General features: G+C 36.9%; 3 protein-coding genes across 3 annotated transcripts; 1 reads left to right on the plus strand and 2 right to left on the minus strand.

Annotated features, from left to right (window-relative positions):
* Positions 1-1,517: 1,517 nt before the first annotated feature.
* Positions 1,518-5,772, minus strand: LOC141820539 (uncharacterized). Its single transcript, XM_074707867.1, has 4 exons — positions 5,480-5,772; positions 5,295-5,409; positions 3,277-3,395; positions 1,518-1,776 (listed from the first exon to the last, which is right to left on the minus strand). Exons 1-4 carry the CDS (start codon positions 5,725-5,727, stop codon positions 1,725-1,727), a joined length of 534 nt encoding a protein of 177 aa, XP_074563968.1. The 5' UTR covers positions 5,728-5,772; the 3' UTR covers positions 1,518-1,724.
* Positions 5,773-7,620: 1,848 nt separating this feature from the next.
* Positions 7,621-10,298, plus strand: LOC141821966 (uncharacterized). The gene is made up of 5 exons (XM_074709365.1): positions 7,621-7,807; positions 7,915-7,964; positions 8,492-8,615; positions 8,715-8,819; positions 9,621-10,298. Exons 1-5 carry the CDS (start codon positions 7,621-7,623, stop codon positions 10,235-10,237), a joined length of 1,083 nt encoding a protein of 360 aa, XP_074565466.1. The 3' UTR covers positions 10,238-10,298.
* A 3,458-nt stretch (positions 10,299-13,756) lies between these two features.
* Positions 13,757-14,643, minus strand: LOC141821668 (secreted RxLR effector protein 161-like). Its single transcript, XM_074709029.1, has 2 exons — positions 14,055-14,643; positions 13,757-13,971 (listed from the first exon to the last, which is right to left on the minus strand). The coding sequence occupies exons 1-2, from the start codon at positions 14,641-14,643 to the stop codon at positions 13,757-13,759; spliced, it is 804 nt and encodes a 267-aa protein (XP_074565130.1).
* Positions 14,644-15,177: the final 534 nt, after the last annotated feature.

Here is a 15,177-nt window from a genome sequence, read left to right on the forward strand (position 1 = left end):
AATAACAATATAAAAATTTGCTAAATTATATAATTTTTATAATAAATGTGTTTTATAAAACTCTCTATTCTGTTTGACTGGGATGACATTCTGTTTCACTAGAATGAGAGAAGGATGACATTCTGTTTGACTAGGATGAAGAAAGAATCATTTCATGGAAAAAAAGAGTAAAATTATAAAAAATATTACTTTAAAAAAAACAATGTAGGGAGAGGACGGATAGAAAATTATAAAATTCTATCAATATTATATGTAAAAATTGAGATTAGAAGGTTTTAAGATAGACAATGTCTACTCTTTAAATAAATCTCTGTCGTTGGAGGAAGAAAAGAAGAAGTAGATTAGAATTATCTGTTTATATCTTTTTGAGTATTGTTGTCGAAAAGATTTACAATGAGAATCGATGTCGACATCGATATCGACGTCGATGTCATGGTCGTAGAGTGCGAACGGTTAGACACTAAACGACGACAACACACGTGTTGTGAAAAATGACGACACAAAAATGAGATATTTAAATAAATGAGTTAATTTAAAAATTAATATTTTAAAATAGAGATAAAATTAAAATAAAATATTTTTGATTTTTTCCTTTCTCTTTCTTACTTTCCAAATCGAAATATAAAAAATCCTAACGATTCATGAATATGAAAAGATAAAATTTACCCTCTCTCGCCTTATCCTCCTTAACTCGCTCTATCCTAAATAAGGACTCTTTCTCTTTATTTACTCTTCCTCGTTTCTTGTTACACAAAACATTAGAAAACGATAAATCCCAGTTAGCCTCATTGACTATCTCTGGGGATGACCGATCCGGCCTCATGAAAGTTTCCCACCAGCCACCAGAGTAAATTGGAAAGTGCACGTAGTGTCAGCCCAGATGCCCAGCATCCTTTGATTGCGCTCCCCATTAGCTGAGAATCAAACCACAAGTGTCTGAGTGACAACCTGAATGTCCTACTATGGCACCATTGGGCATACATGTGCGTGTAAATTTGTCTTCTCTAATTTTATTTTATTTTCTTTTTTTTAAAAGAAAATAGAGAAAGGGAAAATAACTAATAGAAGAGAGGAGAGGAGAGAAATGAGAAAGAAGCTTCATTAGATACAAACCTTAGAACATTGCGAATCTATCAAAAACTTATTACAAGCTGATTTGCAGAACAATTCACACAATGAAAATTACAAATTTACACACCCAATTCAAATATCCACTAGTACTTCACCTAGGGCATCGAGTTTTTTTTTAAGGAAAAAAAAAACACGAACCCTATCACAAGCTAATTCAAAGAACAGCTTCCGGACAAGATCCAGACAAAACAAAAGTGATTCGGATGCAACCACTTCAATTAGAAAGTCTGTGCTAGCTAAAAGATTTATTAATTAGGGCTTAATGAGCTACCAGATGAAATGAAAGTGATTCATTTCACTTGAAAAAATGAATTATCAAAACCTAAAACCTGCTACGTTTGACAAATCTCAATAAGGCACAATGAGATAATGTATTCCACCAACTCTGCACAAGCAAAAACTAACAAGTAATTTAGAAGCAAAAAAGATGATGACACAATCTGAGTCTGATGTCTAAATCATCTAATCCCATGCCACTTTGAAGAAGAACAAGTATGAATTTGTATTATGCAACATTAATTAACGTGAAAAAGCTTGTCTGTGTCACTTCCACAAGTTTGTATCCAATCTATGCTCCAAATGGCCACAGCAAGCTAGATCAATGTTTTCACATACTGGTCGAGGTTGGTAGTGAAGAGTTCAGACCTATAAGTAGAGAGAAGCAATTAGCCTTGAGAAACTTTAGTATTTAGTAATTTTACGGAGGGAAATCAACAACAGGTTGATATATGTATGAAACAGGATTCAGAATAGTTTAAATAAACAACTAACTGTAGGTCTGATAGCATTGATCGTTGCCTATAGCAACAATTCCTATGGATTGATTCATCTGCGTTATACTGTTGTTAAGCAAGCAGAAAAGATGTGGATTGATATTGCTGATTTGGTGAGGTTCTAGAACATGAGAAAGTCAGCATTTTAGAGGAGGTCAATGCAGTTTGACCTGAGGAAGAAGAATGTGAACTTAGATTGGGCGTCATACAAGATGCCAACATAAATTTCCAATAGCATGCTAGTAAAACAGTAAGCAATTGATGTGAGTTCATTGCATGAGTCAAGATAAGACTGCTGAGAATGTGCATGTTCTCCAAAGAAACAATAGAATCTGTGTTAATGCCTCCACAAAAGGCAGAAGGCATGTGACTATATAGTATTGTATAGGACTACTAGAGAGTGGTTGTGTCAGTCAACTCGTGCATTAAACTCCCATGAAATGAATGTCTGCTGATGCTTCAAACAGATGTGAAAGAGTTCATGTCCTAGCGAATTGCAGAAAGGCCCAATGACATCTGTTTAACTACATGAGATCATGGAATCTTGACTGGGTATAGACTCATAGCAATGATGATCAACAAAAAAATGGTGATATAGAAGGTATCAGCTAGCTTAGTTGGTAAAGATATTTGTAAGCACCTGATTCCCTAAAGTTGTAATTGAGAATTATACAGATGGGAATCATCTTTCCAAAATTTTAAAGTCAACTTTTTGAATTTGCTATTACCTTGAGCTCAAGTATAAAGACTAAAAAAGCTGCACGGGCAGGAGGATGTAAGAACTTGTATGTGTTGTATATTCATTTTTGTAGATATAAGTATAACATGTGGAAACACTATCCAGCAAAATTTGTGAGCATGTCTTGCCTAGGAGTTAACATCTCTTATGGGAAATCGAAACCAATAATAACCAGAATATGCTGCTCTAGGCATTCTTTTATCCCACAAATATCATGAATAATAAAAAATTCTAATTGAGAATTATACAGATGGGAATCATCCTTCCAAAATTTCAATATCACATTATTTGAATTTGTAGTAGCAAAGACTAACAAAGCTCCAAAGGCAGGAGGATGTAAGAACTTGTTATGTGTTCATTTTTGTAGATGTAACATGGAAACATTATCTGGCAAAATTTGTGAGCATGTTCTTGCCTAGTAGTTAACATCTCTTGTGAGCAATTTCCAAAAAAAAAAATAAAAAATCAGAGTGATTAAAAGTTTGTGCATTTTGCATAGCCAAATAGCAAACTGAAGCCTTAATTATGATGTTAATAATTGAGCGGATGACAACTATGGGCTTCATATGTTGGTATGCATGCACATACAACAGATATAAAAAGTAGACATTGAAAACGTGAACTGAGACGTACTTGATTGGAGTCCCAGTGACATATAGGGGATTCTTTACAACATACTCCACATAAAGGTTGTAAATATGCTTCAGAGAGTCTCTATGATCACCGGTCTTTGGGTGTGTAATTAGAATAAGCTGCATCAAGATCAGAGCCACAACAGAAATTTAAATTTCAATACTATTTTAAAGTTATTTCAAAGAGATAAATATACATTTATGATCTAATGATAGTTCTCAAGTCAAAATGGGTATATATATCCTGGATGCTTTCAGAAAACATATCAAGATTGCCATTCCCTGTAAAGCTTTGAAGTAGGAGGCCAGTTAAAGATGTATGCTGTCTTCCGATTTTCAATTCAAAAATACTAAAAATGAATGGCAAAAAAAGTTCCCATGAGATGCCAACATTTCATAATTTGATCTACACTACACACTTTCTTTGTTCAGGGACCCATATTCTGTGGATAAATAAAGCTGATCCAGATACTGGATCTAGGCCAATTTCCTTTTGGCAAACTATCAAATATTTAAGAATTATAAGGTTTCCTGGATACACAGACCTGTAAGCTCCAGTCAGACTCTTGTGAGATTAAATTCCAAGCATAGCTGATCTATACTTGCAAGTTTAAAAGAAGAAACCTATATGTCGGTGTATGGTATGGTAACACAAAATATAGATAAATTGAATGATGGCTATGCCAATGATTTCTGCAACATATTTAAACACTTCCATGAATAAGGGCATTAGTAAAATGCATGAGTCTAAACACAACAATAAATCACCAGTAACTACTATTTGGATCCAGCAAAGCTTAAATTTGGTCAAACTTCACATTCCAATTACTATCAAAGTGCCATCTTAGCTGAAGATCTTAAAAAGCATGCCTTCTCAGTACCAGATTAGAACAATTAGATCTTGAAAATTCCAAATTATAATGCATTGTGAGAATTGACTAATTTGTATATAATACCTTCCTAGACAATACAAAAGAGCACAAACAAATGAAATAGCAACTTATACTGCAATGAATCATCTAAAAATGAGAGAATCAATATATTAATTTGTTACCACCAACGATTGATCCAACATGAATCCCTTTCATTAGCCTACAACTCTCACATATGTGAGACTAAACTAGAAGGTCAAAACCACCATCAACTTAAGGCTGGACATTTTCATAGTCCAACAGATAGCCTAGGATCACCCTTGATCGAGCCCAGTGTTGGGTCCACTATCACACAGACAACTCTTTCCAGATCCCTCACTATGGCTAACATTAGGTTAACACCTATACCAATTATAATCATCCACCCAAATGAAACAAGTAATATATTAACTTGATAGAACCATGCATTTGGAATGCTTAAGATAAAGTTATGATTGGTTCATATATATCATTTTCATTAACCATAAATCTTCAGATGAAGCCAAATCAGGGTGCTACATAATCACAAATTTGTTTGAAACTTAACAAGTTCTGATGTCAAATAAAAATCATCTTTTTGTTTCTTTTCTTATTCTCAAACATCATTATTAAAAGGATTTAGAATGTACAATGCAGCATGTTCTTAGAACTTAATCTACAAGTCAACTTATATCTTGTTAGGCTTAACCAAACAGAAAATTATGTGCAGCTGGATCATTTCTCTAGTCCTTGCCTGTATGAGGCCGTTGGATGTCTGATTCTGTGTTGCTGTCGCTCACATGCAAAATTTTAGTGATGCACTGCAGTAGTTCTTTTTTCATACCCGACATACTTCCTAATAAATCAATCCTAAAAAATAAACGTTTCTACTAAATGTTATTATAAACATTACATGATTCTTAGCCATAATAGCTCAAACTCTACCTAAGTAGAGATATGTTCAGTTAATCAAATCATCTGCCTACTGAAAACCTAATTAAAATTCTTTAAGTTTACGGAGATATACTTTTATATGTCTAGGTATAGTACGAGCACAAAGGTATGCAAAAGGTCCAAAAGATTTAAAGATTATAGAGAAGGGAAAATGGGGAAGAAACATCTAACTAACCTTTATCCCGGACGGGCTTTCCATGAAGCTCAGTTTATACGTATTGGTCCGAAAACTGTAAAAGGAACAACCTTGGCCCGGAAGCAATGGCACCCCGAGATTGCCCTTATCCGCGCTGCCGAAACAAAGGGATTCAATGCTACAATCGAGCGCAAGGGATGAAAATGGTCGAGTCAAACGCGCACCTGACCGGATCCATCTTGGCAGTGAAGGATCGGAGGGAGAATAGGAGTCCGAACATGAGCTTCTGGTCCTGGCTGGCATCGAGGGTGCGGAGGGGGCGGTGCCACTCGCGGTAGAGAAGGCAGATGCCGTTGCGGTTGAAGATGTAGAGCATGTTGGCGTTGTTCCCGGCGTGGCCAGTGGCCGTCCCGGGAGGCGCCGTCGGGGACGGGCTAACGTCAACCACCGAGGAGCCGCTGAAGAATTGCATCGCCGGCGATCTCGCTGCCACTCCCCGATCTGCGCCACCGCAGCGGCCAACGAGATCTAAACTTGTAGCCGCACGCAGTGGAGACTTGTTAACGGGTTTGGGTTTATCGGATCGAGTTGGATCCGGAATCGTGTCGGATCGGGTGTTGGTGGATTCGGAGCACGATCCGCTGCCTCCAAGACACAAAATTCTCCAAACTCTGGCAGCAAGAGTCCAAGGCAATGTTATTTATTACCAAATATATTATTATTTTTTAAATAAGAGGATAAAAATTAAAAGAGCACGAATCAATTTTTGTACAAAATAAAAATAATAATGTTGTTAAATTTCAAACATTGTTATTGGCATCCATTTACTCAGAGCCACCAATTTAATTTAGACTAGTTAAATTAATTTATCTTGTCAAATAATTTAAATAGATTAAATTAAAATTTTATTAATAAACGGATCTCAACACCCATCTAGACTTATGACCTATTGACCTATGTAGGTGGGGGTGGGCCCTGGGTTTGAATTAATCAAGGGATTGAGAATTTTTTTAAAAAAAAATTAAATTAAAATAGAAAATTGAATGCGTTTGTGGATTTGAATTGATCGACGAATTGAATTTTAAAAAAATTAAAATAAAAATAAAAAATTTAATGAGTTTGTAGATTTGATCATAATTCATAATTCAACTTTAAATTTTTATATTTTTTATTTTTTAATACATTTATATCTAATTTATAATCCATTTTAAATTGAATTGGATTGAATATTTCTTTTTTTTAATAAAAAGTAGAATCTGTCATCATCCGCATTTTATATGGTCGGTCTCACGATTATATGTGAAGAGATAAATCGAAAAGTTATAGTTGACCACGATGAAAAAGGATATTACTTCGACTTCGTTGAAATTTAATTTTTATCCATTTCAATAATTTTATTTCATTAATAATTAACTCAATTATATTTCAAAGATGAAATTTTTGACGGATTAATCCGTCCTCTCCATTCGACAGCACTACCACTGCACCTGATTTTGTGTGCAAGACAAAAATAAGTAGGAAAAAGAAGGATCAAAAAGAATAAACTACAATTGACCAAGCCAATCCACAAACCGTTATAAAGATAAACGCATCCAAAAAAGACAAAAATTTCCGAATAATGCCAAAATAGAGTGTTTTAATACTCATTTTCTCTCGGCCAGCTAAAAAACATCACATTTAGCCCCCTGTAAGTTGTGCATATTACAAACCTCAACATCAACCAATTTTTTTCACTTGGACTGGCTGACTAAATCATTCAATTAACTCAGGAATCAAATATGAATCAAAATAGAGGGTTTAAATAAATAGTTGTTTTCTCTTAGCAATCCTAAAAATATCACATTTGACCCCCTATAATATATATATTATGAAGTTTATCATCTCGACTTTGTGTCTATTTTCTTAGTGATTCATCCTTTCAACTAAATAATTAAGTAAATGGACCTATAAAGTTGTACTATTGAACGAGAAATTATTTATACTTTTAAATTATCTGATAGATAAATAAAAAAAAATCATCCATCTCTAATATTAATTGAGTTTGTACGGATCTATATATTTAGATTATTATAAAAAATATAAACTAACACTAATTAATAAGAAAGATTATAAAGTCGTTTTCACTTCCCTTAGAAAAAACAATATTCCAAGAAAAGTTTCATTTTTGTCCACAAAAGTTCAAAAATTCATCTCACTTTTAACTTTTTGTATTTTCACTCCACAAAAGTTCAAAATTCCACACTCACCCTTGCTATCCACTGAATTATAATACGCAGTTCCTCTCTGTCTCTCACTGCAAAAGGGCACTTCCTCTTCCATCTCTGATCTATCGCGCTATCTCTGTCTCCGCTCCACTGTTCCACCCATGGCCAAGCTTTCCCTCATCTTCCTCCTCCTCCTCCTCCTCATGGCTTTGGCTCTGCTGAGCTCTACCTGCAATGCAACCCCAAGGAAGAGGGTCGGCATCTACGAGCTCAAGAAGGGAAACTTTTCGGTGAAGGTCACCAACTGGGGCGCCACCATCACCTCTGTCATCCTTCCTGATTCCAAAGGTACCAGCAATCTGATTCGTTTCTCCATTTGATCTTTAATTAATTATGAGTTAGTCTTAAGTTTTTTCAGATTCATTTTAGTTTCCCTTTTCCCCCCATCTTTGCAGGAAATCTGGCTGATGTTGTTCTTGGCTTTGATGGACTCGGTCCATATATTGTAAGAACAAAGATTTCTTTCTTGCTTCAGTTGAATCTGTTCTTGATTATAGCTTTTTTGCATAGGAACAAAAGATTATCTCAAAAGTTGTGTTAAAACAATGGATTTCATTTCTCGAGGTGTTTTACTAAACCTAAATGAGGATACAAGTGATGCAGGAAATGAAATAGAGAAGAAGAATTTTCTTCTCCTTCCTTGTTGCTCAAGCATGCTTAGCTGAAGCATATCCAGTCAATGATATAACATTATAATATTATCTAGAAATCAGAAGACAGCACACTGTGCCATGTGAACCTGCTATTTTGAACATTTTTTTTATGTATTTCCTTGATCTTTAGAAACAATTAAGAATTTCTTGATGAAAGAAGGAATTCAGAAATGCACAGGCATTTTTGCCCTCTGTTCCTCTAATCCTCACCCCAAAAGCTATTTTTAGCTGTTTCTTTTGATCGAATTCAAATGCTTAAATCTCTTCTTCTTCTTCTTCTTCTTCTTCTTCTTCTTCTTTTTCTGTTTTTGTTCTTCAGAATAATTCAGCTTATTTTGGAGCTTTAGTTGGAAGAGTTGCAAACAGGATTGCTGGGGGCCAGTTTGTTCTTAATGGAACCGTGTACAGATTATTTAGAAACAGTGGAAATAACACACTTCATGGTACACATATTGCAACTTTTTTTTTTTTGTTTGATAATTTTTTTATAGTTAATATTTATTGTCTGTGGAAAAGATAAATTTTATTTATTTAATGTTCAGGTGGACACAGAGGATTCAGTCATGTTATATGGACTGTGAAGGACATAGTAGGGGGAGACTTCCCCTCCATCACATTATACTACCACAGTTTTAACAGAGAACAAGGTATATCTACTACTAAATTTAACATTTCAGATCAGCTATGTTTTCTAGAAAATAGTTTATTAATATTATATTTCAAGAGAGTGAGTAATTTGTAAGTATATTAGATGGATAAAATGTTAGATCCGATAGAAGCTCCACGTATATTTCTAAAACGGTATGATATTATCTATTTTAGAGTCACACGTTCTCATGATTTTATTTTTAAATTTTATCCAAAAAGTCTCATACCAATATATATATCTCCATCTTATAATTTCAGGATCTTTTTCATGTATTTTAAATGTGAGACTTTGATTGTATTTCAACAATCTATCCCTTAAATAAAGGACCATTGGGAGCCCCTCCTAATGGTTCCAACGAACCTCGACCCTCAATCATTCTTTTGTGAGGATTACCCTCAATCATTTTTTTGTGAGGATCCCCACATAGATCTGTTCTGATACCACTGTTAGATCTGATGAAATCCACATATATCTCCAAAATGATATAATATTATCCATTTTGAACCCACATCTTTATGGTTTTATTTTTAGAACTTTACTCTAAAAAGTCTCATACTAATATAAATATCTCTATCTTATAACCTTAAGATCTTTTCTATATATTTTTAATGTAGAATTTTGATTATATCCCATAATAAAATAGATATATGTTAGAATAACAATATTTTGATATTGTAAAATGGAAATATTTAAGGCATTTAATTTTGATAAAGCGTCAAGCATTAGAAAATATTTTAAAAATTGTTAATTTAACTGTCACGTAGTTTTTGTGTGTTTAGTTACAATGACAATATTGCAGGGTTTCCGGGAGACCTCGACGTTTACGTGACGTACAGCATCTCCGGCGACTACCACCTGAGCGTGGCGATGCTTGGCAAGTCCCTGACGGAGGCCACTCCGGTGAACTTGGCGCAGCACTCGTACTGGAACCTGCGCGGCCACAACCGCGGCACCATCCTCTCCCACACCGTCCAAATCTTCGCCTCCCGGATCACCCCGGTCGACGCCTACCTCATTCCCACCGGCCGCCTCGCGCCCGTGCGCGGCACCCCGTACGACTTTCTGGAGCCGGAGACGGTGGGTTCCCGGATCGACCGCGTCCCGGGCGGGTACGACATCAACTACGTGGTGGATGGGGCGGGCGACGGGGGCTTGAGGAGGGTGGCGGTGGTGGGCGAGGGGGAGACGGGGCGGAGGATGGAGGTGTGGGCGGACCAGCCGGGGGTGCAGTTCTACACGGGGAACTTCTTGACAGGGGTGAGGGGGAAGGGCGGGGCGGTGTACGAGAAGCACGCAGCGCTATGCCTGGAGACGCAGGGGTTCCCTGACGCCGTCAACCACCCCAACTTCCCGTCGCAGGTGGTGGCGGCGGGGGAGGAGTACCGCCACAACATGCTCTTCAAGTTCTGCTTTTGAAGGCTGGTCTTCTCTCTTGCCTCTTAATTTTTGTTTCTAGCTATTACGTCTTTAGCCGATTCCGTGGACAATGGGCGAATGAAATTAATGGTAGGAAATCAAACTTCATAGTTGATTTGATATGAATTCTAATGTTTAATTCTAAAAAAATAAAATAAAATAATTTACTTAATGACTTATTTTAGGGAAGAAATTAAACCAAGATTCATACACACATGAAAAGAGCATGAATGCCCCCACGGGCGGGGTCAGCTGGTTACGACATGGGTGCTTGCAGCTTGAGATAGGCGGTTCGAAGGTCCCTGGCAGCATCTGCGATAACATCAATATCTGCCTAGGTTCAAATTCCTTCAACCACCATGTCGTAACTGGACCCGCATTCACCGTGGTTAACTCCCCCTCATACTGGTGGGGCCTGGGATGGGGGGCCGCTAGGTTGGCGGTTCCAACCTTTGCAGCATGAAAAGAGCATGAATCCTTCACATGTGAATTGCAAATTAAGAGTTTTTTCACACTTCAAAATTCACATATTTGTACACAAAAGAGCAGACCATCCAAGAATTTCATGATGTCCTTGTTCTTGGCATGATATTTCTAAAGTAGGAGTGTCAATTCGGATAAATCAGATGAGTTCAGATCAGATTGGAATAAGGATATCATAAAAAAAATTCGATCCAAATCCAACTCGAACTCTTCCCTACTTCCGCAGCTATAGATTTGTATTTTTACCCAATATGGAAAGCAGCATTCGTTGCTGAGTGGTTATACAATGGTGGTCTTTACGAGTTAATTGTTCTATATTTTTTACTTTGTGTAGCTTGTTACATGGGTCGTAAGTGGGAACTAAGTTTTCGATTGGGTATGTGTACTTGGATTATTGTTGCATATTCAACTCTTGTTGCAGCAACAATTGCTGTTTTCTTGATCTATCATATTGGTCAAGGGAATTTTTTTTGATGGTATGCCTTTAGGAATATTTGGTACTTTCAATTCCATAATTATATTTCAAGCAGAACATAATATTCTTATGCACCCTTTTCATATGTTAGGTGTAGATGGTGTATTCGACGACTGTTTATTCAGTGCTATGCATGGTTCTTTGGTACCCTCTAGTTTGATCAAGGAAATCATTGAAAACTTACTGTCATATTTTCTAAAAATTTTAATTTAGGTAAGTACTTTATCAGCAAATATAACAAAGGAACATATCTAATTTAGCTCTTTCATGTTTACTATAACTAATTATTTTGATTTTCTATTGGCGGCTTTAACTATAACCCAAGATCTATTCATTAGTTTAAACAAGATACAGACTTATTTGAAATAAATTGAATGAAAAATTGATAAAAATGAATATTTCATTGAGATTCTTGGTATTCTGTGATTCTAATCGTTGAGATTCATGGATAATTCAGATTAATATTTTTAAATATATCTTACCTATTTTTTATCCCCTTAAACAAATCGAAATGATTGAAGTTTTCTCTTCTCAATTGGAGGATTCCCCATACGGATAATATATATTCCGGTTGATGGAGCCTGATTCTAATTATTTTGTTCCGAAGCAAAAATATTCACGGAGACTGATTCATCCTATTCAGATATTCACGACCAAGAGATATTGGATTCTTTTTCGGATAGATCCTGAAAGGAGAAGAAAGGTTGGAATGCCGACAGACGTCCATCTATTCTCGAATTCATCCACCTCGATCTGTTTTGGGGCTCTATTTAAAACTATAAATTCGAAATTCATATAATCCGACCAACTCGAATAATATGACTGATCTGATTTTAACCTTTTAAATTATTTTCTCTGATAATTTTTTATTTATATCTCAATATTTCATCATTATTATACTAACATTCTATAATCAAAACTCTGATCACTAACTTTCATGACAAAACACAAATAGAAGGGAAGTTTTCAAACAGGTAACTGTTAAACCTGGAACAACATGAGATATCTAATTGCAAAGCAAATGTAGCGGAAAAGGATTAAGTTTTTACCTCTTACCATCGAGCCCGTAGATGCTTCTAGCCCTTTGCTCCACAAAAATTAGATGGTGTAATTTCGCTCTCGAAGAAGCCCTTTGGAGCAGAGACCAGGGACCAAATTTATAACATATATATTACTCTCCAAAAACTCTACCATCGTCAAGTACTTTTGGAAGAGACATGGAGTTGTTAGTACCGATGAAATCAAAATATCTCCACAATGGTATGATATTGTCCACTTTGGGCCTAAGCCCTCATGGCTTTGTTCTTGGGCTCTCCCCAAAACGCCTCATCCAATAGAGATATTTTCCATCCTTTTAACTCCATGATCTTTTCCATGTGTTTTAGATGTGGGACTATGTTTGCACCCTTGCAATCCAACAATCTTCCCCTCAAACAAAGGACCACATGCCCTCCTCAACGTCATTTTTGATATCTGAATCCTCGACCCACCCGACCTACTAGGACTTCCCACCTACCCGCAACTAAGATTTTTTGCCCCTCGGTCCACCCGACCTACTAGGACTTCCCACCTAGCCGCAACTAGGACTTTTTGCCCCTCGGTCCACCCGACCTACTAGGACTTCCCACCTAGCCGCAACTAAGACTTTTTGCCCCTCGGTCCACCTGACCTACTAGGACTTCCCACCTAGTCGCAACTAGAACTTTTTGCCCCTCGGTCCACCCGACCTACTAGGACTTCCCACCTAGTCGCAACTAGGACCTTTTGTCCCTCAGTCCACCCGACCTACTAGGACTTCCCACCTAGTCGCAACTAGGACTTTTTGCCCTTCGGTCCACCCGACCTACTAGGACTTCTCACCTGGTGTCTGGTCCTCTTGATTCAGACACGAAAGCATCCACTTCCTTTGTTTAAGGTTCAAACTACAGGGTTAGATCTGGATTATAGCTCATTCGACGGTTAGTCCGGTGAAGAGCGGTCTCGCTCTGATACCACTTGTTAGTACCAATGGAATCAAAATATATCTCCACAATGATATGATATTGTCCACTTTGGGCCTAAGCCCTCATGGCTTTGTTCTTGGGCTCTCTCCAAAAGGCATCATCCAATGAAGATACTTTCCATCTTTTTAATCACATGATCTTTTTCATGTGTTTTTGATGTGGGACTATATTTGCACCCTTGCAACCCAATAGGAGTCATGGGTGAAGACATGAAGTCATGTGTGGTGGTGGTTTTTGAAACTTCCAAATACATGGACCACTTGGTTGCTCCATGACCAATAGAGTCAAAATAACCAACATTCTCTCACTTGGTCTATGTATATCCAGCCTATACGACAATAACATATAAATCATGGCGACAGTTCCTCTAAATATGAGTATTATCTTCCATGTATATATCACAGTATGTTACACTTCTCAATATCAATTCTAAATAATTTAAAATAAATCCTATGTTTATTTGTGGTCCAAACATAATGATATTTCTCAAAATAATAAGTATGTATACAACTCAAAAGAGAAATATTTGAACTGAATAAGAGTTTCATTAAAGAAATATTACATTATGGAACCAAGTCTCATTCGCGCTACATGATTCTTGAAACCCTTTGGTGGCATGCCCTTAGTCAGAGGATCCGTGATCATCAATTCAGTGCTAATGTGTTCAATAACTACTTTCTTTTCTTTAACACGCTCTCTTTTGGCTAAGTACTTAATGTCGATATGTTTACTACGACTATCACTTCTATGGTTCTTAGCCATAAATACAGCAGCTGAATTATCACAATACAATGTCAGAGGCTTGGAAATAGAGTCCACAACTCTAAGCTAGATATGAAACTCTTCAACCATACACCATGCGAGGTTGCTTCAAAATAAGAGACGAACTCAACCTTCATAGTGAAAGTAGCAGTCAAGGTCTGCTTGACACTTTTCCATGACATAACCCCATCGGCTAACATAAACACGTAACTATATGTTGATTTACGTGAATCAATACAGCCGGCAAAGTCCGCGTCACTGTACCCAATGACTTCCAACTTCTCAGTCTGTCTATACATGATCATGTAATCCTTGGTTCCTTGAAGGTATCTCATAACCTTCTTTGCAGCCCGCCAGTGGTCAACACCTGGATTACTCTGATATCTCCCAAGCATTCCAACAAATGCAATGTCAGGCCTAGTACAAACCTGAACATACATAAGGCTTCCAACAGTTGAAGCATATGGAATGGTTTTCATCTGTTCCTGTTCGAGCTCATTTTTAGGACACTGATTCAAATTAAATCTATCACCTTTCACAATGGGTGCTACACTTGATGAACAATCCTTCATTCGAAACCTCTCTAGAACTTTATTGATATAGGTCTGTTGAGACAAATCTAAAATGCCTCTTGATCTATCTCTATGGATCTTTATGCTAATAACATAAGATGCATTACTCATATCCTTCATATCAAAGCTCTTTGAGAGAAACTATTTCACCTCATATAGCAAACTCTTATGATTAGCTGCCAGCAAAATATTATCCACATATAAGCGGGATACGCGAAGGGCACGCATCGAGGGTAACGTTCTTATCTCGTAGATCTAGTGTAGATCTAGGTATTTAAACATGTACATGAGCATTTTTATGTTTTATCTTCGCACGGATCCAATGGCAAGGGTGTTCCGAGGTTTCCGCAACGCAAAAAGCGGTTTTTGCGGCTCGAAAAACCCAACAGTGGTATCAGAGCCACGTGCGAAGCGTGTACATGTTTATTTTTGTATTTTTTTGTAATTTTTCTAATTTTTATGATTTTATGGGAATTTTTCTCGTAGAGGAGAAGCAACAAGTGTTCGGACACTTGTAGGCTTCATCCACCGAGAAAAACTCTCCGGATCGGCAAGATCTCGCCCCGAAATTTTTGGGACAGCGTAGGAAGGTGCTTAAGATCGTGTTGGGACACTCGTGAAGGTTATTTCGCGAGTAGGGGTGCT

This window comes from Curcuma longa, chromosome 2 (assembly GCF_044706935.1).
Source record: "Curcuma longa cultivar G26 ecotype Majalengka, Jawa Barat chromosome 2, ITB_CL_G26_1.1, whole genome shotgun sequence".
Lineage (NCBI taxonomy): Eukaryota > Viridiplantae > Streptophyta > Magnoliopsida > Zingiberales > Zingiberaceae > Curcuma > Curcuma longa.

What these genes read in the sequence shown, in the direction of transcription:
- LOC141820539 (XM_074707867.1), bottom strand. Translation starts at nt 5,727, where the DNA reads ATGCAATTCTTCAGCGGCTCCTCGGTGGTTGACGTTAGCCCGTCCCCG. An exon ending in GCCAAGATGGATCCGGTCAG is followed by an intron (nt 5,410 to 5,479) that starts GTGCGCGTTTGA and finishes TTGTTTCGGCAG; the next exon opens with CGCGGATAAGGGCAATCTCG. An exon ending in GTCACTGGGACTCCAATCAA is followed by an intron (nt 1,777 to 3,276) that starts GTACGTCTCAGT and finishes CTCTACTTATAG; the next exon opens with GTCTGAACTCTTCACTACCA.
- LOC141821966 (XM_074709365.1), top strand. Translation starts at nt 7,621, where the DNA reads ATGGCCAAGCTTTCCCTCATCTTCCTCCTCCTCCTCCTCCTCATGGCT. An exon ending in TGGAAATAACACACTTCATG is followed by an intron (nt 8,616 to 8,714) that starts GTACACATATTG and finishes TTTAATGTTCAG; the next exon opens with GTGGACACAGAGGATTCAGT. An exon ending in CAGTTTTAACAGAGAACAAG is followed by an intron (nt 8,820 to 9,620) that starts GTATATCTACTA and finishes ACAATATTGCAG; the next exon opens with GGTTTCCGGGAGACCTCGAC.
- LOC141821668 (XM_074709029.1), bottom strand. Translation starts at nt 14,643, where the DNA reads ATGAGTAATGCATCTTATGTTATTAGCATAAAGATCCATAGAGATAGA. An exon ending in TTTTGAAGCAACCTCGCATG is followed by an intron (nt 13,972 to 14,054) that starts GTGTATGGTTGA and finishes GTGATAATTCAG; the next exon opens with CTGCTGTATTTATGGCTAAG.